This window comes from Cucurbita moschata, unplaced genomic scaffold (assembly GCF_002738365.1).
Source record: "Cucurbita moschata cultivar Rifu unplaced genomic scaffold, Cmos_1.0 Cmo_Scf00005, whole genome shotgun sequence".
Taxonomy (NCBI): Eukaryota; Viridiplantae; Streptophyta; class Magnoliopsida; order Cucurbitales; family Cucurbitaceae; genus Cucurbita; species Cucurbita moschata.
The window spans coordinates 4,500,204-4,527,571 of record NW_019268521.1 but is presented as its reverse complement, the minus strand read 5'-3'; the positions used below and the strand labels follow the sequence as shown (position 1 = coordinate 4,527,571).

Genomic DNA, 27,368 nt, shown 5'->3' with positions numbered 1-27,368 from the left:
AAAAAAAAAAAAAAAAAAAAAAAAAAAAAAAAAAAAAAAACAAAGTATAGAGTTATAGCTTATTCACCTGCAAATGCATTGGAATCGATTTTGGCTAAGCCAGAAGGTATTGGACCCTCCAATAGGTTATTGGACAAATCGAACAACTTCCAATCCCTCGGAATAAAATCAGGGATTTTGCCTTCAAATCGATTCCCTTCGAGGCTCAATTCCACCAAGGCTGGCAAACTAGAAAGGGAACCTGGAATTTGTCCTTTAAACTCATTCTCTTCTAAACGCACCGTTTTCAAGGACCTCATGTTTTCAAAAGCGTCTTCAGGTATTGTACCAGAGAACTTGTTGTATGCAAGATACAAAGCTCTCAATGCGCCCAGTTTCTTAACCTTTGGCATTGTACCATGAAAGCTATTGTTCATGAAGCTCAAGCTCCTTAGAGATGGCAAGTTAACGAGCGTGTCTATGTCGATAACACCACCTAAGCTCAAATTCTCGAGCCGTAACCCAAACAAAGTTCCATCTTTGCAAGTCACACCAGTCCAGTATTTACCTCTCATCTTGGGGTCGTCGTTGCAGATGTCGATCGACGTGTCCCAATTGTCCAAGGCGGTGTTGTTCGAAAGAGAGCTCTTGAACTTGATGAGGATTTCGGCCTCGGGACTGGTACTGGAGGAAGTGTTACAGCACACTACAAATAAGATGAGTAAAAACAGGTCTGTTCTATGAGCCATGGGTGAGGGAAGGTGTTGCAAAGTGTATTTGGAAGGGAAAATGAAGGAAGATCAAAATGGAGAAGCAATAAAGAGAAGTTTCTTGTTTTGATGAGCTGTTTAAAGGCTGGTCCTTCTAAGAGATATTGCATAGTTTGTTCCCCCCACTCTCCATCAAAGGGAATAGCACAACATAGTTTAATGTTTCTAGTTTGGAGTTTGGTACGATCTTTCTTGTTATTCATGAAAAAAAAGAACAAAAAAAAAAGTTTTCATAAATAAACATTAGATTGGGTTTCTATCTGTAACCTGGAAAATGTCGACAGCGTTTAAACGTTGCTCGAATGGCCAATCTGACATTTTGTCTGTAGGAAGAAAGACGAGAAGATTCAAAAGTCTAAAACGTCAACAAATTGGCAATTTCCTAAGACGTGCTAACAAAATGATTTAAACAAACATTTACGTTAAGGAGTCGAGGATACCATTTGAGATCAACGCTTACTTGGTGGGTCAACGAAAACCGAAATTTTCGTGAAGAGAGAATCACTCACAATCTTCGAGCAGGTCACGGAGATCGTTAATGGTGTTGAGAAAATCTCCTAGGCATCTGATAAGCTTGCTCCCCTGACGTCTTATCAAATTAGTCTGGTCCTTGTCATTCTTTTCATCAGAAGTTGCACATTCTGCATTCTCAGACACAATTTCTTGAACATTTTCTGCATTTTCAAGCAATTTCTTCACCATCATTTGCTCTTCGGGTTCTATGTCGTCAGTCGCCGTTGCTCCGTTGTTTTTGATGTAGCAATCGCGAAGGTCTGATTCTGGAGAGCTTAATAGAGGTTGTTCTTCTGCTTCATCCTCTTCGTCTTCTTTAAATTCTAAAGATTTCTCAAGGCCTTGATTTCTCTTAGACATTGAACCACGTCTTTGCCTTTTAGGGCCTAACATGAAAAAATCAGAAAGAAGAAGACCAATATTATTGAAGTAATTTGAAGACAGCCATTGTAAGATCCATCTCACCCTTTAACCACACTTCAGAACATGATGCAAAGCTATTTGTGCAGTTACGACAAACCCGTTTTTTCGGTTTTAAAAAAATTCACAATTAACCCTTATGAAAATGCAGTTAGAAAAGTTCAAATTGCCCCTCATGGATTATAAGGAAAAGAAATAATGAATCTAGATCCTGGAATCACCCTAACACCGACCCGTTCTATATAACATAATGCGTCACTGATCCTATTCTTCAATTCACTGCTGAGGGTGGTTCTTTCGACGTCTCGTTTTGATTTTTACGTAGACATGATTTGTAGATACAATCACATATATTCATGAAATGTTTGAAGGAAGCACAGTATCTGAGATTCTGAAGCAGTTAAACTATTCTTTCCAGAGTTCTTAGCATCAGAAGCAAGAAGAAAAAAAAAACGTTTCTGAAATTTCCTCAATCACTGATCATCACTGATCATCACTGATCAAGAAACTAAAAAAAAGATAATCATCTTATAACCAGGCTATCAGAGCCCCTGCTTGCATTATGCTCATAACTGACACGACTAATCGCTAGGATGTCTAAAGGCAATGAAGGGTATCTGAAGAGGGTCACAATCGAGCCCGAGAGGCCGACCCCCATGAGCTCCGGCCAAAGGTGAGGCCCTTGAGAGGCCAACCTCTAGGGGTTGGCCAAGGAGCAAAAACTGTATTTTTTGTAATATCCATAAACTATTCTCGTGGGACAACCGTCTTACCCTACGACATGTGGTAGCCTAGAAAGCTACCATGCTAGAACTCATTCCCTCTATGTTCTTTATTTTCATTTCCCTTGTTGACCACTCGCAAAATCAAAATATGATTATTATCGAAGTGTACTTGGAGCAACAAATTCACATGAAAACTTAATCTCTGAGCGCTCTAGGAAATAAAGTATCATACCAGGCTCTGAAATTTCATCGGCGTTCTCAACAGCAGCCTCTGGATCGTTATCAGGCTCTGTATCCGACTGGTTCGCCCTCATTGATGAGACATTATCAATTGCTTTGAACAGCTCCTCGTCAAAGTTGTCAGGAAGTCCCAATTCTTTTCTCCTTCCACTCTCCAAACACCAATACGAATCATCCTCCGGCATCGTTAACTCCCATTGCTTGATAACATCATGTTCAATCAGCAAACACTCCCACTTCTTCCTGCATTGATTCGAAGTCCGAGCCACATTCAAAGCTGTGCAGTCCTCTGCAACAATCTTCCATTTCTGATAGCTAGACAAAGCTTTCAAACAATCAGCCTCCACAGCCCCAATCACATTAACAAGAACAAGGCATTCCGCCGCGGTCCATTCCGGTGCTATCTGAGACCGCGTCCGACGAGAACCTGAAACCCCCGATCCACGGTTGCCGTTTTCTTTCTTCATTTCCAACTCAAATGTTCTTCGTTTCCAGTTTCGAAAATTTCAAATCTCTATTTCAAATCCAAATGAGTCTATCCACGATTCAACACGAAACGATGAAAAATCAAACGCCATTCCGTAGTAGAAACTAAACAAACCATAAATTTATGAGATTAAATTGAAACGATGTTGATTCCATCAACAATAAACAAAGAATCGAAGGATATCGGGTAGAATAAACGCTTATACTCACGATTTCGTTCGCCTAGCGGATGAATTAAGAAGTGAATCAAAGTAAAGCAGAAAAGAGTGCGCGAAAAGTTGGAAAGTGATCGAAATTGCAAAATAAATCGAATGAACGATTATGATAATGCAATGCTGAAGATTTATCAGTTGAGAGAGAGAGAGAGTTGTTCACTTTACCAATTTCAGAGGAAGTGAAGCCGTAGCTTCGTGCGTTGCCCTTCCGCTCTCGATGCCCAATCTTCGCGGTAGAATTGGAGAAGCCACGAATGCCCCATTCCTCACGGGTGTCTAACGCGCACTTTTCCACTATACGAACTGAATTTTAAATTTTAAATTCTTTTCACATTGTTATCCATTTTTAACTTTAAAGAACGTTTAATAATGGCTTGAATTTCCAATTTTATATTTTCTAGTTATTAAATTTTTAATTTTATGTACACTCTATATTTAAAATAAAAAAATATATATTAAAACTGGAACATTATTATACATTTTCTTTTAGTAATTTAAATATTTAGAATTTATTTACGCTAATTCTAGTTTAACTTCTAATTCTTAAAGACGTAATCGATACTTATACCATATAAACAATCGTAAACGTATTTTTTAAAGTCTTCAGATCCTACCCGTTACTTTTAGCTACTAAAACTTCTATTTAGTAACTTTTTTTTTTGTTTCGATTAAATGTGTTTTTGGAACAAAAAAACAATCACATGTTTAGTTAATATTTTCGATCGATAAAAAAAAATACCATGACGAAAAAATAGTTAGATAAAAAAAAATTAGAATATGCATTTTTTTTAATTAATATCTCGAATTATAAACTCGACCGATGATTAAGTTGATTTAATGTATTTATAAAATACCAATAATAGATAATTGAGGCATGCTTCCAATGCCCTAACTAGTTATGGGCTCTTCCCCAATGATGGTCTTTCCAAAATAAATACAACAATTAACGGTAAAAGAACAATTTCGGATTACACGTGTCTAAGCATTTAAAACGAATGTATCATTCCTTTTTTTCATACCTAATATATATATTTCAAATTATAAGGCTGATAATGATACGTAATAGATTAAAACGGACAATATCTTCTAACGGTAGATTTTGGATTGCTACAAATGATATTAGAGCTAAACATTAATCAGTGTGTTACCGAAGACATTGGCTTCCACATTGGTTGAAGAGGGGAACCAAACATTTTTTATAAAGGTGTGAAAACTCTTTCTAATAGACGCATTTTAAAACGGTGAGACTTTAGTTTGCTAAAGCGAATAATATCAGTTATTATTTAACTTTAAATTTTATTGATGTCTTATATATATAATATATATAATGAAATTAGTGGATGGAAAATGGAACCTAGAGTAATAATTGCTCATCTAGAAGGATGGTTTAAACAATACAAGTGGATAAACGCCACGTCAGTATATAATTTATCCCTTCCACCCACATTTTAGGAGTATATTAAAGTGAGGCCACGATGAGGATTGGCCAGAGCAGGAGATACCAATAACAGCTTTTTGCTAACATTATCTCCTACTGAATAAGTGTCCAGGTTCAATGAACCGAGCCATATTGCTTTTCCAACCAGACCAGTCAATTATGGCACCTTCCTACTGTAAAAAATTTTCAACTAAGCCCCGTGGTCATTCAGTAAATTTAGTGATACATTTTGGGAAGTAAAAAACAACAAACAAATTAACTTTTTGTTGGATGAAAATCTTAAGTCTATTAATTTAGAGAATGATCATGAAATGAAACTTTTTGAAGAAGTCAAAAGTAAAATCATAAGAGCTTAAAGTGGACAATATCATACCATGGAGAGTTGTGTTCGTTAACATGGTATTAGAGGCATGTCCTAAACTTAATATTACGAGCCTCGAAGGCATAGTCAAAAGTGACTAAAGTATTGAACAAAAAGTTTACTTTGTTAGAAGACTCCAAAAGAGAAAAAAAAAAATCGAGTCTCGATTAAGGGGAAGCGTACTTTGTTCGGGGGAGGTGTTGGATGAAAAGTCTCACATTAACTAATTTAGGGAATAATCATGGAATGAAGCTTTTTTATGAAGCTCAAAGCCAAGTCACGAAAACTTAAGTTCAAGGTGGACAATATCATACCATTGTGGAGAGTCGTGTTCGTTTAACACTTCTAACTCTAACCTTGGATTTAGTATTATATATATATATATATATATATATTTTTTGTTTGATTGAGTGCATGTTAGATGATTTTAATATTTAATTTTTTAGTTGAACATGATATCTTAACACGTGTATTTTATAATCTATTAAACACATGAGACGCCTATTTTATAATTTGTTAAATTCCTTGGATAATACTTTCTTTTATTATTTTATAATAATAAAATTTTGACTGATATTCAATGGGGTTGTGGTTTTTTTATTTTTTATTTTTTTTATTTTAATAAAAAATGTATATATAACAAAGATCTATTAAATATAAAATATAAATTTTAAGAATTTATTACATACTTCAAATTAAAAAATTAACTAAATATATGAAACACGGTCATAAAAGTTCAAAAGGTTTGAAGTTTAATAAATTTGTTAAATAAATAAATAAAAGTTAAAAGTTTCATTAGATATTTAAATTAATAATTTTTAAATATTATAATTAGTCAAAAATTTTAAAATACAAAATATAAATTTTAAATATTTAAATATTGAGATTAAATTAATAAAATTATCTTTTAATTTTACCATTTTTTAAAAAAATATTCTAAAAACTTTCCAAAAAATTTTAAAATATTTTTAAAAATTTTAAAATTATTTAAAAAACTATGAATTTTCAATAATTTTAATTTTTTTAAAAAAACTAAAAAAAAAATCTATTAATACGGTATTTTCAAAAATATTCTTAAATTTTTAAAAGCAACGTTCAAAAGTTTGGAAATAATTTATGGGTGTCAATAGACAGTTTTCTTCCATATATCCACGTAAAATTTTTGTGAATTTTTTTTATAAATGTAAATTGTTAATATTATTTTTAAAATTTCATATGTAATTTTTAAATATAGACTAATACTAACCCTATTTTTTTTTAGGGTACTAATAAATTATTTTTTAAAAAAATTAAGAGTATTTTTAAATAAGCTAAGAGGTTTCCATCCAAAAAGATGTCAAATTATTTTAGAGAGTTTTTAAAAAAATGGAAGGTATTATTGAAACCTTTAAAAATTCAGGAATATATATATATATTTAAAGATAAAATACAAATTTTGAAATATTTTTATTAATTTATATTATTATATATATATATAGTAAGCCAAAAAGTGATCAGTTTATAAAATTACAATTTAAGAAACAAGATCTTGACAGAATCCGTCTTACACGTGATACAACTTACAAGTCGTATGCAGATACGGATAATATATTCTATACGTCGTCGTTCGTGCCTGTCGTGGTACAGACTTCAGCGGCTGACGTGGCACACAAGTGGTCCCAACTCTGTGGGCGCGGTTTCAGTTTCGGTTCATCATCTTCGCGGTACTATAAAGTATCAGAATGCTCATTCATTTTCTTCCTCTCGGAAAAACACCATTTCCCTGGAAGAGAGAGAAGAAACAGAGAGAATCAAGAGGGGGAGGAAGAACAGAACTCAGCCACTCTCAAATCTCATCCTCCTCTTTCTCTTTCATTTTCCAGGAAAAGTTTGCGGATCTTCGCGTAAGAATTAAACTCTCTTTCTCTACATTTTTCTTAATATTTTCCTCTTGAATTATCTTGATTTCACTCTTCTATTTCACGTTTCGGAATTGAAACGAGTGCGTAATTGAAGTGATTATAGCCCTATGGATTGCGATTTTAGAAATATTGTCCTCTGATTTTGAAGCATTACTAGTAATTGCTCTTTAAATCTGCATTTTGGTTTCTGATTTGGAGATACATGATATCATTTCATCCACGAACGGGAGGGGTGGGGGTAGGGTTAGTTATTACAAGAAATGGCTGGAACATCTATTGTTCTTCATGATTATTGTTTTCCTTTTTCCAGGAGCTTTATAATCATGGTGTTTTGGGTGTTTGGGTATGGCTCACTGGTGTGGAATCCAGGATTTGAATTTGACGAGAAAATTGTAGGTTATATCAAGGATTATAAGCGCGTTTTTGACCTCGGTAAGTTTCATATTTCCCGCAAGAAATTGTTGTAGATGTAATTTCCTTTAATCAATTTTATTGTTCATAACAATTTGTCTCATCTTTGGACCAGCATGCATTGATCACAGAGGTACGCCAGAAAATCCTGCTAGAACTCTCACGTTGGAACAGGAAGAAGGAGCAATTTGTGTAAGATCAACTGATCTAAATAAGTTGGAATATATTCTCAGTGGATCTTGGATCGCTTTCTCTGTTCTTGGTACTCATTTTCTAGTTTTCTACATAATTTTTTCTCAGTGGGGAGCAGCTTACTGTGTGCGGGGGACTCCTGAAAGGGAAACAACTGCAATGGAGGTAATTTAATGTCAATTACAATTTATTTTTATTTAGATTTAGTTAATCTTATAAAGATGTGTTTGAGAATGACTTTGAAATGGTTAAAATCTACTCTTGTCATGTTCAAAACCACTCCCAAACATGCTTTTAAGCATTTGGAATCAATTTTTATGGTATAAAAATCGGGTTTAAGAGTGTAAAACCAAACTACGAACGCTCGATTTTCATTTCGGTTGTAGGTGTGAGATCCCACATTGATTGGACAGAGGAACGAGTGTCAGCGAGGAGGGTGGGCCCCGAAAGAGGTGGATTGTGAGATCTCACATCGATTAGACAGGGGAACAACATCAATTGGAGAGATGAAAAAGTGCCAGCAAGGACGCTGGCCCCTCACCTTGGTTGGAGAGGGAAATGAAACATTTTTATTATAAGTGTGTAGAAACCTCTCCCACGTTTTAAAAATCTTGAGAGGAAGCCTTGAAGAGAAAACCCAAAAAGGATAATATCAGTTAACAATGGGTTTAAGCTGTTACCACTATTGAATTGATAAACGATAGAATAAGCAAAACATTTCTTTTGTTACATGAATTCAATTTTCATTTCGAGTATGTTTGAGAGTGACTTTGAACCTAATAGATGCGATGTTTTTAACCGTTTCAAAATCACTCCCAAACATGCCTTATCACTATGTTGCGGTTCTTCATTATCATTCGTTCTTCCTTGTCTTTCTAGTCTTAAACCAGAATTTCTTGACTGACTCTTTCCTTTTGGTACTTTATTCTCAGGCCATTTGAAAGTTAATGACAATTCTTTCTTCTTCTTTTTGTCAATCGCAGTATTTAGAACATAGAGAATGTGAATATGATCAAAAGACACTTGTTAACTTCTACAAGGTGAGATTACGAATCGATATTGTCAATTTGAAGCAATTTGTACATTTTTCAAGTCCGACACATTCATTATGTTGTATCTCTTTATTCAGGAAGAGAGCTCTCTTGAGCCAGCCCTTACCGGAGTAATTGTGTAGGTGCCAGCATTTTCTTAGCTAACTTGTTTTTAACTTCCATATGCAATTTGTTTAAACTTTGCTACGATTCGTATCCGAAATGCAGTTTCACATCGACTCCGGACAAAGAAGTGAACAAATACTACCTGGGTCCAGCTCCGTTAAACGACATGGCTAGGTAAAATGGCAAAATTTTAAGGGTTGGTTTGGAATGACTTTTGCTCTTTTTTGCTCTTATCCTTGGTTCTCATTGATCAGACAAATTGCTACTGCTGCTGGGCCTTATGGAAACAATAGGGATTATATTTTCATGTTAGAGAAGGCATTGTTTAACATAGGTAACCTTATCATTCCCCTAGATGGTGCCAAATTCTTTCTAGCAACATTCCTTTGGTTTTGTTCCTCACCATCTGTGTAGGTGTATAAACATTTCTTATTATGGCTATAGGTCACGAGGAGGAAATGGTGATCGAGCTCGCTAACGAGGTGAGAAAAGTTCTCGATCTCCTTGAGAATGGTATCTCAAGGGAGAACAAACTGCTCGGAGCAGCGCCCCACGTAGTACTCAAGTCGCACATATCGTCCTTAGAACTACAACTGCTTCCAGAAGCCATAGCCACAGATTCCTAACTCCAAAATCCCACAAACCAAGCAAACCAGAGGCTTCCAGTGATGGTTAACAACAATTACTACTTAACTTAGATCCATTAGTTTCTGACGTTACTAGTAAGGCTTAGCTTTGGAGATCGTCGCCATTTTCGGTTATTTACGACCACAGTAGTTCTGTACGTTTCGCAATCTTGAACTTTGGACATGTTTATTTGTATGAACCTTAACTGCTCCGAAAATGGCTAGGAGAAGAATGACTACTGTCACTTATTGCAGTATGCTGTGTAGTTCCCATTTCCAGTTCTGTTAGCGGAGCATTAGATCGCTCCCTAATTACGATAAAAGTGATTTTAACTGTATCAAAATCACTTCTAAATATACTCTTAAATGATTCTCAAATTGATTTTTTCTTTAAAATAACCGTTCATTCAAAGTTGTTGTGGGTTACATTTGAATAACAATAGTTATTTTTTCTTCTCGAGGTAGAAAGTTCAAATATTGATTCATTTTTCTTTACTAAAAAAACACAAATTTAATATATAATAGGGTTGTTGAATTTTATAAATAAATAAATATATATATATATATATATATATATATATATATATATATATTGAATTTACATAATTCAATTTAATATGTAACTTATCTAACTTTAAAACCTATTAAATTTTTTATTAACAAAGAAAAAATTGAATCATAACTTAAAATACTATATTTATTAATATTTATTTTTGTCTATTTTAATATAATTCTATATTTTAAAATTTAAAATTCAGAATTTATAAAATTTGCTCAACTCACCAAATTTGAAAATATTAAATAGATAAAAAAAAATTAAAAGTTAATTTAATATAAAATAAAATAAAAAAGAAAAACTTAAAATGCGTGGATTATAATTATACATCGGTGGTATGGAAATGCGGTTGAGGTGATTTGGTAATCAATAATAGCGCCAGGTGGCGCGAAATCAGTTGCGAATTATTGGCTTCCATTAGTTGCTTGAAGAGCAATTACATATATATATTTGCATTTGCTTCTCACAATCCACAGAGAAGCAATTTCGCGGAAAATGGATTCGGCGTCTCTAGCTACTCTCGCGCCTGCTCTGCCGCAGCAGAATCTTCACAGAGTCTTCGTCTACGGTACTCTCATGGCTGATGAAGTCCTTCGTATCCTCTTGAAGCTTGATCCTCAGTCCTCTGCTGCCGTCCTCAATGGCTAGTCTGTTCTTTCATCATCTACTCTTAGCTCTTCAATGTTCATATTCTTGCTGTTAGTTTCTTCTATTTTGATGAACTTGAAGTGAAATTCGCATCAATGATTTGCTAATTCGTGCTGGTTTTCTAAATGAGGTTTTGATTCGCTCTATTAATCTTGTGATGCCTGGCTTTGTGTTTTTTCTCTGTGTAATTTGTATTTACTGAAGTACGTGGATGTTGATCTTCTATTTAGTATTGTTAGCGAACTGTATGCTTGTTTTGATTATCTAGGTTTTGTTGCTTAGTTGACATTAGCGTTATGGTGAGAGGATTATATAACAAATACTCTACTCTTAGCCCTTTGATTTTCTAATCGTGCTGATATTTTCTACTCTTTCGATAAAACGAAGTAAAACTCGCATTGATGATAGCTAATTCGTGCTGGTTTCCTAAAGAAATTTTATTCGCTCTAACGATTTTATAGTTTACTCAGATTGATGCTGTTTCTTTGTTTAGTTTGTCTCTATAGAATTTTTGGATGTTGATCTTCGAGTATTGTTAGCGAACTGTTATGCTTATGATTTTATAGGTTTTGTTTCTTAGTTGATATTAGCATCATGACGAGGAAGGATTGCATAAGAAATATTCTTCTACTCTTATTTCTTTCATTTCCAAACCGTCACTGTTACTTCTCTTTCGATAAATTTGAAGCAAGCTAAATTGTGCTGGTTTTTTTTTTTTATGGAGAATTTGATTGCGCTATCAATCATTTAGTTTACTCGGATTGATGCTGTTTCTTTGTTTGATTCCGTTGTCACAGAAATCTGTGGTCTGTTGACTTTGATCTTCTATTAAGTATTGTTACCGAATTCTGTACTTATGATTTTCTAGGTTTTGCTTCTCAGTTAATGTTCGCATTATGACAAGAAAATATTACATTAGAAATATTTTTCTACACTTACTCTTTTATTTGCATATCATCACGGTTATTTTCTTTTCTTCTGGTAAGTTTGAGGCAAAACTTTGCATTCATGATAGTCTAATTCATGTTGGAATTCTAGAGGAAAATTTTATTCTATGCATCCATCTTACCATTTACTTGATTTGATACTGTTTCTCTGTTTCACTCGTCTCTGTGTTTGCAAATGATAATTTCCAAATAATTATTACAAACTTCTATTACTTAGGATCTATTTGCTTGCTCTAATTTTCAAGGTTTTGATTCATAGTTTATATGATTACATTAAGATAAGAAAGGATTAAAAATATTCTTTATTGCTTGCTTATATTCTCGAGTCCATGATTGACCTCTGTAATTTTCTTGAGAATTTGCAGTCAAAGATTAAGCATTAAAGGGCGAGTTTATCCAGCGATCATACCTGTTAATAGCAAGAAAGTATCTGGCAAGGTTTGTAATGCCATCCTGTTTTGAATTTAGCCACGTTCGACTAGTAATGAACCTAAATTTTTTCCATGTCGTTTTATGTTTTCATATTGAACTATCCTGTACTCTTATCAACTATTCTATTCCATACTCTGCAGATTCTTTCAGGCATCACAGACTCCGAAATGGATACTTTAGACGCATATGAGTGTTGAATACAAGAGGAGCACAGTTGAGGTCTCTTTAATGGTACTCAACTGTATTCGACTCATCTTGGTACTCAACTGTATTTTATTCTCAAGTACTTTGTACTCGAATCAACTGTAGAATCGGAAAATATACTTCCTTTACAATCAAGTACGGACTACGATAAAATACCTTCTGATATGGATATTTTCAACTTGCCATACATACATATTAGTAGTTATTGTAAATTTCTAGGTCGTTAATGAAAAACTTAACAAACTTGAGATCACATTGCTATTCTACAGCCCTTGCAATATTTCTTTTAAGGAGTTGTCATCACTTAATCATTTGTGATAATGAGGATAGTTTAAGCATAAATATACTTTTCCCCTCTCGACGACTTTTTTAGGCTGTCGTTGACTGTTTGCAGGACAGTTTTGAGAAGCTACTAGTTTATGCTTATGTTTGGTGCAACGAAAAGGATCCAGAGTTGTACGGAGAATGGGATTTTGAGGTAAAAACACTATCCTTTCTTTCTTTCTCCATTCGTGCATCAGAATATAAGATTTGTACATCATAATACCTACGGAGAAGAAGCTTTTTGTTTTTGACTTCTCATGTGACAACATGCTCAAGTGACCCCAGGGCATGTGTCATCATGGAGACTAATCCTCTACTTCACTTTCGTAGGGTTCAACAATGATTTAATTGCAAACTAATATAATAAATAAATTGAATCAAGTTTCTTTGTTTTTTTTTTCCTCCTACATTTTCTGACTCCCTGCCTCCCATTCAAGAGTTGGTTCAAGACTCGCTTGGTCACTTTCCTTATGTTTGCATCATGAATCCAGTGCATGGATTGAGATTTCTTAAATTTGATATTAAATTTCTTACTAGATTTTGGTTAATTAAAGGGCTGATCATGAATTTATAAATAAGGAATAACATCTTCATTCTTATGAGGTCTTGTAAGGGCTGATCATGAATTTATAAATAAGGAATAACATCTTCATTCTTATGAGGTCTTTTAAGAAAATCAAAAGTAAAGTCACGAGAGCTTATGTTCAAAATGGATAATATGAGTTCGATAGTTCTTAAAGTTTCACTGTTTTTGAATGCTGCTTTGTGAAAATATTGTCCGGGTGGTTTTGAATTTTTGTTGGGGTTGAAACTTGGAAGTACAATAACGCAATCTATACTCAATGCTATTCTTTATTTTTTTCATTGGTTTTTATATGAACAATTTTATCTGCTGCAAATTCAAGGAGTGGAAGCGAGATCATCTGGATGCTTACGTCGAGATGGTCAATGACTTTATAGAATAATTTGAGCAGCGGAGTCGGTACCGTAGAAATAGTTGGCTGCTGAAGGAGAAGAATACCGATGCTAAGAACCGGCTCTCCAATTCCAGGTAGTAGTACCTCCGTACGCATTTTTCCTCGAGTATATGATCTTTATCATTCGCACACGTCCTCAATCAAGTTGAAGTAAAAGCTTTTACTCTGCAAACTTTCGTAAAAGTAACCATGAACCTTTTTTGAAACAATTTTTATGTGAAATTTAAGAATAATAATAATAATAAAAAAAGTACCCGGAAGTGTGAGGATCACAAACAAATAAAAAGATGAGAATAGTGGTCAAAGATAGGTCTAAATCATAAAAGTAAAATAAAAAATGACATGGAATCCACCGTAAAAGTAGGGAGAAAAAAAAAAGGCAGAAAGTGTTAATAGGTTGTTTTATAAACAAAATTACTCGATAGTAATCATTTTGTTGTTTTCTTTTGGTTAGTTTTTCACTTTCATGTGAAAAAAAAATATTTGAATTCTAAAGTAAATTTAAAAAAAGTGTTTGAAAATTTTAATTTTTTTAGTTTATAAAGTTGGGTTAGATTTTGAACATTTTTCTAGTATTTATTAGCTTAATTTTTTAAAATAGAAAAAAATAGATTTTGTTTGACAACCATTTCGTTTTGAAAAATTCAACTTATAAATACTATTTCATTTCTTTGTTTCTTACCTTTAGTGTTTTTAAAATTCATTTTAAGCTTTAAAAACTAAAAAAAATTCAAGTCAAGTTTTAACAACTATACAAATAAATAAAAAACCAAACATTCTCATGAAAACATTGTTGCGTAAAATACAATACATAAACGACATAATTCGTGATGTTTTTTTTTTCTTCGATAGAGCCATTGAGTCTATTTATGAGGAATAGATTTAGTTTAATGTTTTGGAGAAGTGCGTCTTCTTATTCTTAAATACCCGAACTTTCCAGCACCAGGAGATGAGCCTTCGAAAATGAATGGCAAATAGCCCGTTGCAGCTTTGTACCTCTGTTGTATCTGGGATTTCGTCAAAACCAATACGATTTAGTTCTTCAAGCTTAAAGAATCGTCAAAATAATAAATAAGATAGTAATTCTTCTTGATTATAAATTTATTTTTATAAATTTATAAAATATCTATTAAGATCTATTAAGATGTGTTTTAAATTAATATTATATAATTTATTTTAACATTGGTGGGAATGAATTTTTCCTAAAATATGTACACATTTTATTTAAATTTAATTTAATTTAATTAAACAAGTATTCAACTCCTCCCTCTAATATTTCTCTCCTAAAATCTCTTTCTACAACCATTGTTTTATTCTCACCAACTTACTTTTCTTTTTCACAAATATAAATATAATAATAAAGTTCGAAAGCTAAATTTATAAAAATAGAAAGGTATATTGAACGACAAAATTAAAAGAAATCATAATATAGGACTTGTATTGTTTTATTCTCACACTCTCAAATTGCTTTTTCGAACTTTTCTACAACCTATCTAATATTTCATAAATATAAATATAATGATAAAAGTTTGAAAACTAAATTTATAAAAATAAGTGTATTGATTGGTAGAATTTTTTTTAAAAATCATGATATGATAGTTATTATATAGTTGTAAAAAGAAAATCATTTTAAAAGGACAATTTTTTGAAAAAAAGAAACCAAATTTATTTTACTTTTCTCTTTCTAAAAGTAATATGATTCTCGTTATTTTATATCAAGTGAAGAAACCAAAAATGTCTATGTGAGCCAATTAAGATAATATATACCAATTTTTTTTTCAAGTAATTCAAAACTTAAACTCTTAGTTAAAGGTGTTGTTAAGCTATATTCAAGTTGGTTGTATAAGGTTGATTTAAAAATTAAGATTATAAGTTTGCATTGGTTAAACTCACTAAAATTAAAATAAAAAAGTAATTAAAAAAGAAAGAGAGGGGATTAGAAAATTGGGGGGTTACCTGAATGATCCGCTGACTGCTGCGTAAGCTGTTTTTGCCAATCGCACAAACTGTTCCGCCACAGCCCCCACCAGTAATCTTTGCTCCATATAAGGTCCCATCTTCAAATCCACTAGACTTAGAGTGCTGGGCTTCTTGTACCAACTGTACAAGCCTATCTGTCCCATCTGACCCCAGTCCACACGCATTGTAACTGTAATGGCACTGCACCCCACAATAACATCTACTTTTACCAACCTTTCTTTTCTTTTATTCACAAGTATTTTTAGAATTTTGAGAAACGCGATGAAGATGTAGCAATTAGACACTTAAACAAACCTGATATAACAGCTCTCCAAGGGATATAAGTTGCTCATCAGAAGCTGCGGAAGTAAGCAGGGCTTTGAAGGCCTGCTCACATAAAAGAAGTGAAGAAGAGTAACGTACTTAATTTCTTTAGGAGCTAATATCGTAACTAAGGCTACAGTTTATAATTCCAAACCTTGACCCGGAAGTTCTCGTATATGGGGTGTCCTGCAGAAGCTCTAACTGCATAGTTGCACTTCTCATCAATCACCGTAACTGGATCGTTGTGATCAACGAATTTCTCCACAAAATTCTCCCCAGTCATGGATTCAGGGAGCACCTTTGCATACACACCTTCATACCTGAAATAGATAGATAGATCAGTTAGAAGATATTACAACTTTCTTATGATTACTAACGATTGGACGGCTCTTCTAGTTTTGGAAGGAGATTCTCTCTACCCGGCCTCCACTCGGTTTTGCTCTCCTATTTTGTATTGAGGATTGTTGAGAGAAGTAGTCTACATTGACTAATTAAGAGAAAGATCACGGATTTATAAGTAAGGAACACTATGTCTATTGGTATGAGGTCTTTTGGAGAAACCAAAAGAAAGACCCGAGAACTTGTGTTCAAAGTGAGCAATACCATACCATTGTAGAGTCTTATCGTAATAACGGTTTCGAGAGAGAAACTATCTCTTATCATGTTTTGTAAATGGCTATGGGATGATAGAAGTGGATTGATGAAATCAAGGAGAATGTTATTAATCCAACGTTCTGTTATTAATCCAACGTTCAAATTCAAGGAAAAATGTTAAGAGGGGCATTCTATTACCTGTGAGGCGGAAGGTTGCATAAGTAGTCCAATGAAGACTCGGATTGAAGCAATTCGACACCATTATCCTCAGTATCATAATTATTTACACCATTAGCGACGGAAGATGACACTGGTAACATAGAAGATGCGGTAGACTTGATGATCTCTCTGCCCATAAATGCTCCTATCCTTACCGAACCATAGTCCGCACCGCCAACACTACCAGAGAAACAGTGCAGCTTTAAAATTTTCATTAACAAAGGTAAAAAATAGAATTGAAAATGAAATCGTTACTAAACGAAGTCTTAGCTTCATTTCACGAACATTGCTTCAAATCAAATTATAAAAGGATGTGGACAACTTGCATGTGAGACATAGATGCTTGAGTTATTCAAACGAAATGAAAAGGTTAAATTATTAAAGTTCAGTTCGCTTATGTTAGCAAGTTTTTGGAACTTCCAATTAGAAGAGTTGAACTTAGACTTCATGCACTTTTAACTGAAGGGATCTGATTTGATTCGATTCAATGGTAAAACACACATGACAGATTGAATAATTTGTAAAATTAGCAACTTCACAAGCTTTTCCTTTGCTAGAAAAAGAATTTTGGCGTGAGAGAAATCCAAATCAAAGCTCTTTCTAAAAATGACAGACAAGGGCATAAAACAGTAATTTTCCAAACCACTTATGGCGGAAATTCTAATAAGCCAAACAACAAAACAGAGAAGACAAAAGTAGGAATGATACCTGTGGCGTATTCCTGAATCAAGGCCCCAAAATCGAATATGGCTTGGTATCTCAACAAGTCCAAGTACCTCAGCAGGCTTAAAATAACAACCAAACTTTTATTGATCTCACTGAAAAGGAAAACTGCATATCATAGTAGGCAGCCCTGAAATGATTTATATGTTGTACCTGGCACACCATTGCTAGTAGTTTGTTGGCTTCTCCGCATGCTGAAGTCATCTGATCCATAACACCACATGGAGCTCCCACAATGCAATTCTCCACCTAGTACGTGATTAGGCATTCAACTGAGAGCTTAGGTACAAAGTGGCGTTGAAGCCTTTGATAAGGAGAAGGTCATTGGGATTCAAACCTTTTGGCAAAGTAGAGCTACATCTCTTGAACCGACACTCAATCCTGTACGATATCAATGACATCCGTTCAATTGATTTCACTAATAAATGAAGCTAAATTACTTCACTCGAGACAAAAATAAGAAAGAAAAATTAAACAAATTAAACCCAATCAATACAAATGGTCGATATCATTCGCATGCAAAAACAAATTGGAAACAGTTATTTTCATTACGAATGGGTCTAAAGGAATCCAGTTTAAATTTATGCGAAATAAAATTGTGAAGTAACTTCGTCTGTGAGTTTTAGCATTAACTAATGATAAAGTCATGCCTAATGTAACGACTCAAACCCACCGCTAGCAGATATTGTCCTCTTTGAGTTTTCCCTTTCGGGCTTACCTTCAAGGTTTTTCAAACACGTATACTAGGGAGAGGTTTCCACGCCTTTTTAAAGGGTGTTCCGTTCTCATCCCCAATCGATGTGAGATCTCACAATCCACCCCCTTCGGGGCCCAGCGTCCTTGTTGGCACATCACCTGGTGTCTCGCTCTGATACCATTTGTAACGGTTCAAGCTCACCGCTAGCAGATATTGTCCTCTTTGAGCTTTCCCTTTCGGGCTTACCCTCAAGGTTTTTAAAATGCATCTACTAAGTAGAGGTTTCCACACCCTTATAAATGGTGTTTTTTTCTCCTACCCAACCGATGGGGGATCTCGCACCTAAAGTACACAAGGTTTTATTGAAAAGTTATACATGAGCTAACCTAACGTTAAATGTTTTTACTTAGCAGAAACACGTCCAAGCAGATTTACTAGCATTGCTTATCTTTAAACTGAAAAAAAAAAGAGTTTCTCTTGATTATATTTAAATTAATTAATAATCAAGAAGTTAAATTACCGTGAGCTGCAGCTATAGCAGATAACGAGGCCACTTCCACGGAGGCAGATGAAGATACACCTTTACCTTCTGGCACTGCTGAGGAAACCTGTTATATTTGCAATGTAAAGAGTCCGTACGTGGAAATTATAGATCGAAAAGATATATGTTACTACAGAAGTAATGAATTATCAACAGTTTCACATGCTGAAGACCTACATATTTGCACTTAATAACTGTCTGCAAACAATAGAGAGAGAGAGAGAGAGAGAGAGAGAGAGAGAGAGAGATACCAGCACACTGATACTGTCTTCAAATCGTACACCCAATTCTCTCATTAAAACCAAGATTGTCCCTGCAACATATGCTGCCCACTTCTGTGCTGGATCTTTACCGAAGAATTTTCTTGCATTCTCATACGAAATTGGCTTATCTCCGTCCATGAAATCAGATAGATTCATATCAAAGGTTGGGGCACGGTTGCTCAACTCAGACCCGTAAGATACCTGATTTGGATAACAATTAAGAAGAAAGGAAACACCTCAAACAATCTGAATTTCATTAATATATTTCTAAAAGAACTTGCGTTCTTTTTCTTCTAACCCACAAGACGGCCAAGATAGTAAGTAAATTCAATCATTGTATCACACTTCTTTGAGAGAAAAATTACTGTAACGCTTCTATAGAAAATAATAGAGCCAACTTTCTAATAATAGGGAATTTGATGAAGATATAAAATAGTGCAATTACGATGAACAAGAAAAACGAAGAAAGTGCTTGCGAAGTGCGCTGTGCAAAGAGGGGCCTCATAGAAGATGACACATACGATTTGAAGAACTGGTGTTTGGCCTTGTACACTGGAATTCTGTCGAGCTTGTGCATGCTTCCAAAGCCTATGTTTACTAGGATGGTTTCTCTGCACTGCAACATGACAGGCTTCTCTTATAGGCATCTGGAGAGGCAAGGGGGAGAGCAAAAATGCAAGAAAGGATAAGGGATTGTAAGAGAAACAGTAGTAGAGATCATCCGGAAAAATGAGTGAACATTTGACAAAAAATGGAAGCTGATATAAATAAAACAAGTTAAATATTACATTAAAAGGGAAAAAGAGAGAGAGAGAGAGAGAGAAAGAAGTCAAGCCAACAAAACATTTTTTTTCTAGACCTGTTGTGTTCTGTAAGGAGGGAAACTCACAACCTTTTTGGCATTTCGCCTACTCTAATTGCTAATCCAAATTTCTGCTTATTATTAAAAAGACTACAAGATCAATGATCGATGATACCTGCAAGACGAGGCTTCCAGAGTAATCAGCGATGCCTCCCATGACATCCAACCTTCCAGGTGCTCTTGTTACAAAAATGTCTTCCTGTAAGGAACAGAAAAAGGAAAAAATTATATTAGAAGGCAAAGGACCATGAAACTAACTACGGTGTTCGAAAATTTGTTTGGATTCTCATCACTACTTTGTACTATGAAGTGGCAATCCCAAGTATTAAACCATCGCATTTGATGGATTATTCCTCTTAAAGCTGTAATATCTGTAAATTAAAGCACGGTCCTTAATCCTGAATATTACTTAGAAGATGACAATGCAGCAAATTAAGAGCTTCTTATACGATGTTGATCTAAGCAAAGATAGTGTATTTAAACAGGCCCTCCTCCAAATCCATTAACATTTATATTATTACCATTATCGACTGAGATGATTGAGCACCACGAAAAAGTAGTGAGATGAAATTAAAAGAATATTTTAGTTCATGTGAACACAACCTCCCAATTAAAGAGTCCAGCAGCAGCCTTCTGTTCCCGCCGTTTCTCAGTGTTTCCACTGTCATTCAATGCACTTAATTCGACCAAGCTTTTTAAGAAGCTCACTGTGTCGGGAAAACCTTGAACGTCACCATGAAGCACCTCAAAATCCTGTATAGAACTAAAAGAACAAATGGAGAGGCATCAAATTATATTTATACAAATTGTTCTTCCAAATTATTAGAACTCTTCAAATGCAACAAGATTCTCACTAGTCTATTGGTGAGCTTCTCTCATCCACTCGGGAAGTAGGTGGTGCTTTCGAAAGGCCAAATTCATTTTCAGCGTTCGCATACCATTCTGGAATGTAGAGATCTCGACCACGAATCCTTTGGAGTTCATATCCTAGGACTATGGCATCTTGCAATCTTCTTGCCCCACTAAACTACATTTTCAAAAAGAAGCTATAATGAAATTCTGGTGTGATTAAAAACAAAACACAGAAAATTGTAACGAAATTAGAACGTAACTTCTTTAGTTCTTTTCAAATACATTGAACCATACATATACACTACTTACCTTCGTTAACTAAATTGTCCAATAAAACGCATGTTAAAGTTGGTGTCTTGGTAATTACGAAAATGCTTAATTCTATCATAACAAAAGGATATGATCAATGCCATTTTTACTCATATTTCACAAGATAAAAAGTTTCTTGACCTTGTCAGATGAATAATTTTTCCCGCTAGCTGTCTCTTGCAAAATATGGGCTGCAACCTGCAGATTTTGAAGAAATATGAACCGTTAAACAGTAAAGAGCATAAGAGGTGCAAACTAAAAACAACTATTTCATTGATGATGGGATCTCAAAGAATCACTTGGAAGAACCAAAAAAGATTAAATACTAGGGAAGATTGACAGATCAGAAACTGGTCAAGTTCCAATTTAAAATGACATTCTAAGTGGTAAACTGGAAAAATGATCATGAACATCATAGTTATGAATTGTAAGATTAAGAATATCGATATAGCGGTATATTAGCTGCTTTAGTCGAATATCATCAGCACCCTCATAAGAGCACTTCATTTCTTTAATAAAATCCTTAACGACGGCTCAACCTTAAGGATCTCATAAGGCCGATAGCTCTGGAAGTGTGATAGTTTGTGCCTCCTATTTAGGGTATTTATGCAATTTCATCTCTGGCTCTAGTCCGTCCTCCCCATCGGAACCAAAAAAAAAAAAAAAATCAAACAATGCCATGGCCTTAAGAGGAAATCTAAGATATCCTCGTATCTTGGTAACACCCAATGGGATTAAGTTAATAAGTACAAATCTGAAGTTAATGAACCTATTAAAAATAAGATAATGCATGAGATAGATTGATTGATCATATCAAGAAAATTGATAGTTCTATATCATGCAACATCATGTCCCTCAAACCATACAGATGCAAGTAACAGGATCCTGATTCTGTGACCATCAAAAGAAATCATAGAACGGGAGTGTACCTCACCACCATTGACACCTCCCTCATAGCAAGGTTTCAAACTAATAGCACGCTCAAGATAAGGCTTCCATTGACCAGTGAGTAAATCCCTCCTTATCATCTCAACCCCACCTTGATAATACTGTTAACGGAACAGTGAAAAATAGGACTTATTAACCAATTTGTATAGAAAGAGAAAAAACTACAAGGAAAGAATCATTGAAGACAAAATAGATAATAGCACCTCAAGCATACTCCTTAAAAATGGCTCTTCATTAAAATAATCTCTTCGTACGAAGACAAAGGGTACTTTGAATGCCAACGCTTCACTAACGGTTCCGTAACCAATTTTTCCTGAAAATAATGGAACATGTTCTGATGTGTTTCAATCCATTCATTAAGCTCAGCCACTTACAAAATTATATTTCACACACCGAGCATGCAATCAGAAGCCGCTATCATATCTGGTGTATACGCATCTTTGGCGAGCTTAATGAAATTTGGTGGAACCTCTTCAGTGTCTGAAGCACCACACACCTGACCGCCAAAAGATACGATATTTGAAATAACAGCATAATAGCAGCTTATGCATACTATTGAACCAAATGAAATGCTACAAGGATACCAGGCAAAGCCAACCAGGAGGTAGATATTCCTCTTTCAACTTCCAGCCGGCAGGCTGACAAAAGGACAATGAAACAGATGTAAATCATTAGTGGAATACAAAAACTTATTCAAAATCATGCAACCAAAGACAAATAAAGTTCCAAAAATATAACTTGGGGAAATTAAAAATTCAAGTGCATAAACAGTTATCTAGTCAAAGTATGCAAGTGTTTCGTGGTGTGATGAACGTCCAAGCAGGCATCCAAATTCAAAGGAGTAAACAAAAGAAAGAATCAAACTTTGGACATGGAGATTTTAAAAAATATTTCACAAACCATATAGGAAAAGAATCAATCAATTCATCCCACCTGTCCGCCAAAATTAAGGATGAGTAATTTGACATCATCTCCAATACCCAGTTCGTTCCTTGCCTATAATAAGAACTTGAGTAAGAGAATCACATATGAAACAAAAATAATCGAGTGAAGGAGCTCAGTAGAATGCAAAACCTCCTGCCGTGTTTTGTGCAACCTTCTCACAACAAGAGGTATATCAACGACATCGCGGAAAGCAGGCACTGTAGAAACAAGACGCATGCAGACAAAATATCAAAAACATGAAAAAATAATGAATATAGAACTAATTTTATAAAATGCAAATATATATCTAGTAGTAGGAAGGGGGAAAATGCAACTGTCTTAAAAATATACTTGGACAGTATCCTGGGAGGCGGATCAGGAACTCGCAATGTGAATAATCCGCTGCAATCTGCATTGCAGCAACACAACAGGTTAGGTGTCTATGCCAAGAACAGTAAGAATTATAGCATCACAGTACACAGATTCTCTTCACTGATACAAAAAATGAAGAACAGACGTCATTGACACTTCAAATTTCACATTCAATTTTTCTTAGGTGTTAAAACATGCAAAAAGTCATATCAATTCAAAATTGTCCAATAAGTAACAATAGTAATAACCACCACAACGGTGAAAAAAGTTAAATGTTTCTGACCAAGGAAAAAATGCTTATCGTTTAGGGATATACTCAAATACTGATTCAAATAAAATAAAAAAATTACCTGCCAGACAATCGAACGGTGGTGATGCCCAGCATCCATTACATACTCTGCATAGATGAAATCCCAACTGCAAAACTAAAGTTAATGACTACTGGCCTCAAAACATTTTGTTTGTTAACTGCATGACATCATGAAAAATAAGTGAAGTGATACCACAAGTAAAAGAGTAAACGTGCTAGTGTCAATGAGTTACCTGAAGTTGGTAACACAAACAGAGCGAATCCCAGCATCAGCAGCAGCACGGCAAGCAACTGGTACAACATCCGAAACCTGTTTACATTTCATAGAAGCGAAATTATCAAAATTCTTGAAATATAATTTAAATTAAATTATTCATGTCGTGACTTAAAGTCCACAATCATGAAAGTTGCTTGTACTACTTTGCTCCAGAGCCAAAATATTTTCCATCTCATGACCACTTCCACATAACCAAATAGTCAAAGTGGCAATGATTTAAGTATGCATATATCACAAGTATTTACCACTAAATCAGCTTTGATTGACTTCAGCCACTTTACTTCTGTTTCCAAAATAGTAAACCGGGGCACAACAGCTGTCTCGTGATACTAAAAATGACCAAAGGAACAGACAATATTTAGTAAAACGATAAGAAAAGGAAATAAAAAACCAGTGACCTGATAAGAAGAGAACAAATTAGTAGTTGTGATACGATGGCAGATTAATAGGGAAGGACGATGACAACATGTCATATTTTGTAAAATTTGTATTCATATTTGGAAGAATCATCTTATAAGTTATACACTTCGACGTGGATACAAATAAGAAATTGGAAGGAAATTAAAAAGGATAATGATGATAGTAACTCCTCACCTTCTTTAAGGATGCCAGGCGATCGACTGTCAGTGCATCAGCCTGGACAGCCCCACAGTCCAACAATACCTACAGTTGATTAAAAAATATATAAATCTATCAAATACTTAGAGGTTTGTTTGCAACTAATCATGCCACAATATTTTAAGTGGATGCGATTTGAGTTCCAACTGAAAATCAAGCACTTAACTTCAAATTCTACAAGTTCATGAAAACATGTTATATTATAAAAAAAACTATCATCTTTAGTTCAATGCTTCAGCTACATCTAAATGTTAATCATTATTAATTGATCAAGTACATCAACAATATTTGCCTTAGTCCCCAAGAAGAATGCATCACATAAGTTTTCATTTTTCCAATTACGTTTAAAAAGCGTGAGGTCTCTCTTCAGTGCGAGACCGAAGAAAGAAAATCTGAGCCTCAAATGAGAGGAGGTGTGCAATGTGTAAAAAAAATAACACAGTAATCAATAATATTAATATGAACTATGAAGCGTAGCACATAGAAAATAAGAAGTACGATGTCTAAAGTCAAATTAAAACTGAAACTTCTGCGTTATATCCACTAGCAGAATACGTTCGATTATTAAAATGATAAATAATTGAAAACATATTTAAAATGAAACGAATTGGCTTGATGAACATCTTAGCAGCAATCACTAGCAGTCAGACGCAAGTCTTGGTCAAACTTACCTTCCGAATGAATAGCCTAGGGGACTGGATTGCAGAAGTAAAAACAAACTCAGGGGCAGCGGAGACCACATGTACCTCGTGGCCAGCAAGTATCAGGTGCCGAACGACCTTTTTGCACAGAACAAGTAGGATTAACAATTCTCAAGCGAAGAAGAAGAAGATAAAGAACGTAGTAAAGCAATGCATAATAACTAATAAAAATAATTCCATGAAGAAAAACATTACAGGAAACGCAGGACAAGTAACATTACAGGAAATGCAGATCAACATAAATCAACACTTCGAACGAAAGAAGAAAAAAAAAAGTGATCAAGAAACAAAGAAATTTCTCGATATTCATTGACTAATGAAATTTGACGGGAGGACGTGCCTTGTAGAATTTCTAAACAACAAATCCGAGAACAGAAGAATTCAAGCTTTTAATAAATCGATATCCAAACTCCATTCAATAGAACACACTTAATCAAAACCGAATAAAATTTAGGAAGACTTTCGTGAAGTTTTGAGTTACATTACTGGAAGAACGCTTTATAACTAACGACATTCCAGGCGAGAGAAGAGTAAATGCGATCAAGCATGTGGAAATCTCTCGACATTTGAAAGCTAAAGAAATTTGACTCGAGAACTGAGAGGCCAATTCGAGCTCATAACAGAACGAAATCCAAACTCCATAGCATAGACGAACGCATTCAATCAAAACAGAAGAAGACTGTCAGAAGGATAGGTTACACAACATTACAGGAAATAAATATCAAAATTAATCAACATTTCGAGCGGGATAAGACAATATGATCAAGCACTAAAGAAATCTCTCGACATTCCAAAACTAACGAAATTTGACATCAAAAATGACCTTGCATGATTTCTAAACACAAATCTGAGAACAGAAGAATTCAAACCAGACCGAAATCAATCGCATATATCCAGCGGAAAAAACACATTCAATCAACATTCTTCAACGGAAGATCTAACCTCAATAACGCGAGTGGCGTGGCCGAAGCCATGGCCGGTGATGTAGTAAGCGAAGACCAAACGATTCCCCGACGCCAAATCCGCCTCCATCTCCGGCTGAATCTGCACTCTCCTTTAGCTCCTTGTATTCTCAACTCTCGATCGAGTCCAACAGATTATCTTCAATTTTCGCTCCCTCGGTTACTGAGAATATAAATACACGACAGAATTGGAGTTGAAACAAATCAAGGATAATTCCAATGGCTATTCGCTCATTCGAGAATGGATCTGGAATGGACGTCGCGCCTCGTCATTCAGCGTTATCTAACCCAGATTTCCCGCCATAAAAGGAAGAAGAATTATGTTAGGAGCGGGAGGAACTCCTTTCGAAGATCCAATTGAACCCTCTTACCTATTTCCGACTTTTATACTCTTTTCAAAAAAGGAAAAATTAATAATATAATAAAAAGAGGGACCAGGTGGTATGGGTTAAGGGTCGATATCAAACCATAATTTCAATTTGGTTATAAATTTATCTGGCTTGAATTTAATTTAAATAAATGACGTGGACGGGATGAAAATCAAGCTGTCTTTTCTTCCCCATCAAGAAAAAATAACAACACTTTCTAAAATTAGCTCCCTCAAATTATATTTTAGGTTGTGCTAAATATATGGATAATTTAAATTTTGACGTGTAATTTAGAATTAATTTAATCATGAAATTTAGTTTGATAATCATTTGGAAATTGCTAAAGAGTAGATTAGGATGAACCTGAAAATGGTAACATTTTAAGCACTATCATTATTATGGAAATTTGTTCATATTATATTTCTTATTTGCTAGCCTTACAAAAGGCATGTAATAAATGTGTGACACATCAAATAAACACAATAAATTATTTAAAAGAAGAAAAAGTTATGTTCCTTACCATTTAAAAAAAAAACAAAACAGTTGACTTTAAGTAAATTAAAAAATAAAATAAAAGTTTTTATAAACTAATTATTTTTTTTAGTTTTCCGATTGAGTTTAAAAGAGGAAAAAATAATAATAATAAAACAAGATAAAAGGTAAGTAAAACTATAATTTATAAAAATAAACTGATAAAAAAAAGGCTAAATTAATTTTGAAAAAAGTTTAATTTCTTTAAAAATTAAATAATAATCTAAACTAAAAAATATTTCAAAAATATTTTTAAATTTTGTAAACTCAATTTTCAAAAAATTCGTTAATATCCTTAAATATTTTTAAAACTTAAAAAATATTTTTACTATCGTGGATAGAAGCATTAGTATTGCTGTTTAAAATACCATTATTTTTTAAAATATTATTAATACCCTTATATTTTTAAAAACTTAAAAAAAATTGTTAATATATGAAGTTTTTTTTTTTTTTCCAACAACTCCATCAATTAAATAACTAATTTCTTAAAAG

At 34.1% G+C, this 27,368-nt stretch overlaps 4 protein-coding genes and 1 pseudogene across 7 annotated transcripts in view; 2 read left to right on the top strand and 3 right to left on the bottom strand.

Annotated features, from left to right (window-relative positions):
• Positions 1-1,166, bottom strand: part of LOC111442917 (pollen receptor-like kinase 2) — a 4,827-nt gene extending 3,661 nt beyond the window's left edge. Inside the window, exons 1-3 of the mRNA XM_023080477.1 lie at positions 1,161-1,166; positions 1,017-1,104; positions 68-685 (exon numbers count right to left, since the gene is read on the bottom strand). Coding sequence (XP_022936245.1) covers positions 68-685; positions 1,017-1,104; positions 1,161-1,166 — 712 coding nt within the window. The remainder of the gene's footprint in view (positions 1-67; positions 686-1,016; positions 1,105-1,160) is intronic.
• On the bottom strand, positions 977-3,642 carry LOC111443343 (trihelix transcription factor ASR3-like). Of its 4 annotated transcripts, XM_023081120.1 has the most exons (4): positions 3,514-3,642; positions 2,640-3,238; positions 1,210-1,648; positions 977-1,072 (listed from the first exon to the last, which is right to left on the bottom strand). In XM_023081120.1, the coding sequence occupies exons 2-3, from the start codon at positions 3,112-3,114 to the stop codon at positions 1,251-1,253; spliced, it is 873 nt and encodes a 290-aa protein (XP_022936888.1). In that variant the 5' UTR covers positions 3,115-3,238; positions 3,514-3,642; the 3' UTR covers positions 977-1,072; positions 1,210-1,250. The 4 variants fall into 4 exon arrangements, with proteins under 4 accessions (XP_022936888.1, XP_022936890.1, XP_022936892.1 ...); XM_023081122.1 differs by having other exon boundaries at positions 977-1,648; positions 2,640-3,182; positions 3,514-3,628; XM_023081124.1 differs by having other exon boundaries at positions 977-1,648; positions 2,640-3,161; positions 3,514-3,628.
• A 3,246-nt stretch (positions 3,643-6,888) lies between these two features.
• LOC111443344 (gamma-glutamylcyclotransferase 2-1-like) lies at positions 6,889-9,691 on the top strand. Its single transcript, XM_023081125.1, has 9 exons — positions 6,889-7,030; positions 7,359-7,480; positions 7,575-7,651; positions 7,760-7,816; positions 8,635-8,691; positions 8,781-8,821; positions 8,911-8,982; positions 9,063-9,142; positions 9,253-9,691. Exons 2-9 carry the CDS (start codon positions 7,372-7,374, stop codon positions 9,432-9,434), a joined length of 675 nt encoding a protein of 224 aa, XP_022936893.1. The 5' UTR covers positions 6,889-7,030; positions 7,359-7,371; the 3' UTR covers positions 9,435-9,691.
• Positions 9,692-10,465: 774 nt separating this feature from the next.
• LOC111443345 lies at positions 10,466-13,705 on the top strand (annotated as a pseudogene).
• A 563-nt stretch (positions 13,706-14,268) lies between these two features.
• Positions 14,269-26,347, bottom strand: LOC111443339 (L-arabinokinase-like). Its single transcript, XM_023081116.1, has 28 exons — positions 25,958-26,347; positions 24,986-25,093; positions 24,291-24,359; positions 23,942-24,025; positions 23,653-23,729; positions 23,460-23,526; positions 23,089-23,146; positions 22,888-22,955; positions 22,747-22,809; positions 22,398-22,451; positions 22,207-22,309; positions 22,017-22,126; positions 21,795-21,914; positions 21,007-21,063; positions 20,559-20,731; positions 20,308-20,467; positions 19,820-19,903; positions 19,364-19,489; positions 18,831-19,043; positions 18,559-18,646; positions 17,679-17,722; positions 17,495-17,590; positions 17,327-17,403; positions 16,598-16,798; positions 15,960-16,125; positions 15,797-15,868; positions 15,479-15,682; positions 14,269-14,529 (listed from the first exon to the last, which is right to left on the bottom strand). The coding sequence occupies exons 1-28, from the start codon at positions 26,045-26,047 to the stop codon at positions 14,410-14,412; spliced, it is 2,952 nt and encodes a 983-aa protein (XP_022936884.1). The 5' UTR covers positions 26,048-26,347; the 3' UTR covers positions 14,269-14,409.
• Between the last annotated feature and the right edge of the window lie 1,021 nt (positions 26,348-27,368).

Bases quoted from the DNA above. Each gene is read 5' to 3' on its own strand.
- LOC111443339 (XM_023081116.1), bottom strand. From the start codon at position 26,047: ATGGAGGCGGATTTGGCGTCGGGGAATCGTTTGGTCTTCGCTTACTAC. The intron at 25,094-25,957 runs GTTAGATCTTCC...CTGTGCAAAAAG, and splicing joins ACGCCACTCGCGTTATTGAG to GTCGTTCGGCACCTGATACT. The intron at 16,799-17,326 runs GTATCATTCCTA...TTTCTCTGGTAG, and splicing joins GATTCAGGAATACGCCACAG to TGTTGGCGGTGCGGACTATG.
- LOC111443343 (XM_023081120.1), bottom strand. From the start codon at position 3,114: ATGAAGAAAGAAAACGGCAACCGTGGATCGGGGGTTTCAGGTTCTCGT. The intron at 1,649-2,639 runs GTATGATACTTT...TTTTCATGTTAG, and splicing joins CGATGAAATTTCAGAGCCTG to GCCCTAAAAGGCAAAGACGT.
- LOC111443344 (XM_023081125.1), top strand. From the start codon at position 7,372: ATGGTGTTTTGGGTGTTTGGGTATGGCTCACTGGTGTGGAATCCAGGA. The intron at 7,652-7,759 runs GTAAGATCAACT...ATTTTTTCTCAG, and splicing joins AGGAAGAAGGAGCAATTTGT to TGGGGAGCAGCTTACTGTGT. The intron at 8,692-8,780 runs GTGAGATTACGA...CTCTTTATTCAG, and splicing joins CACTTGTTAACTTCTACAAG to GAAGAGAGCTCTCTTGAGCC.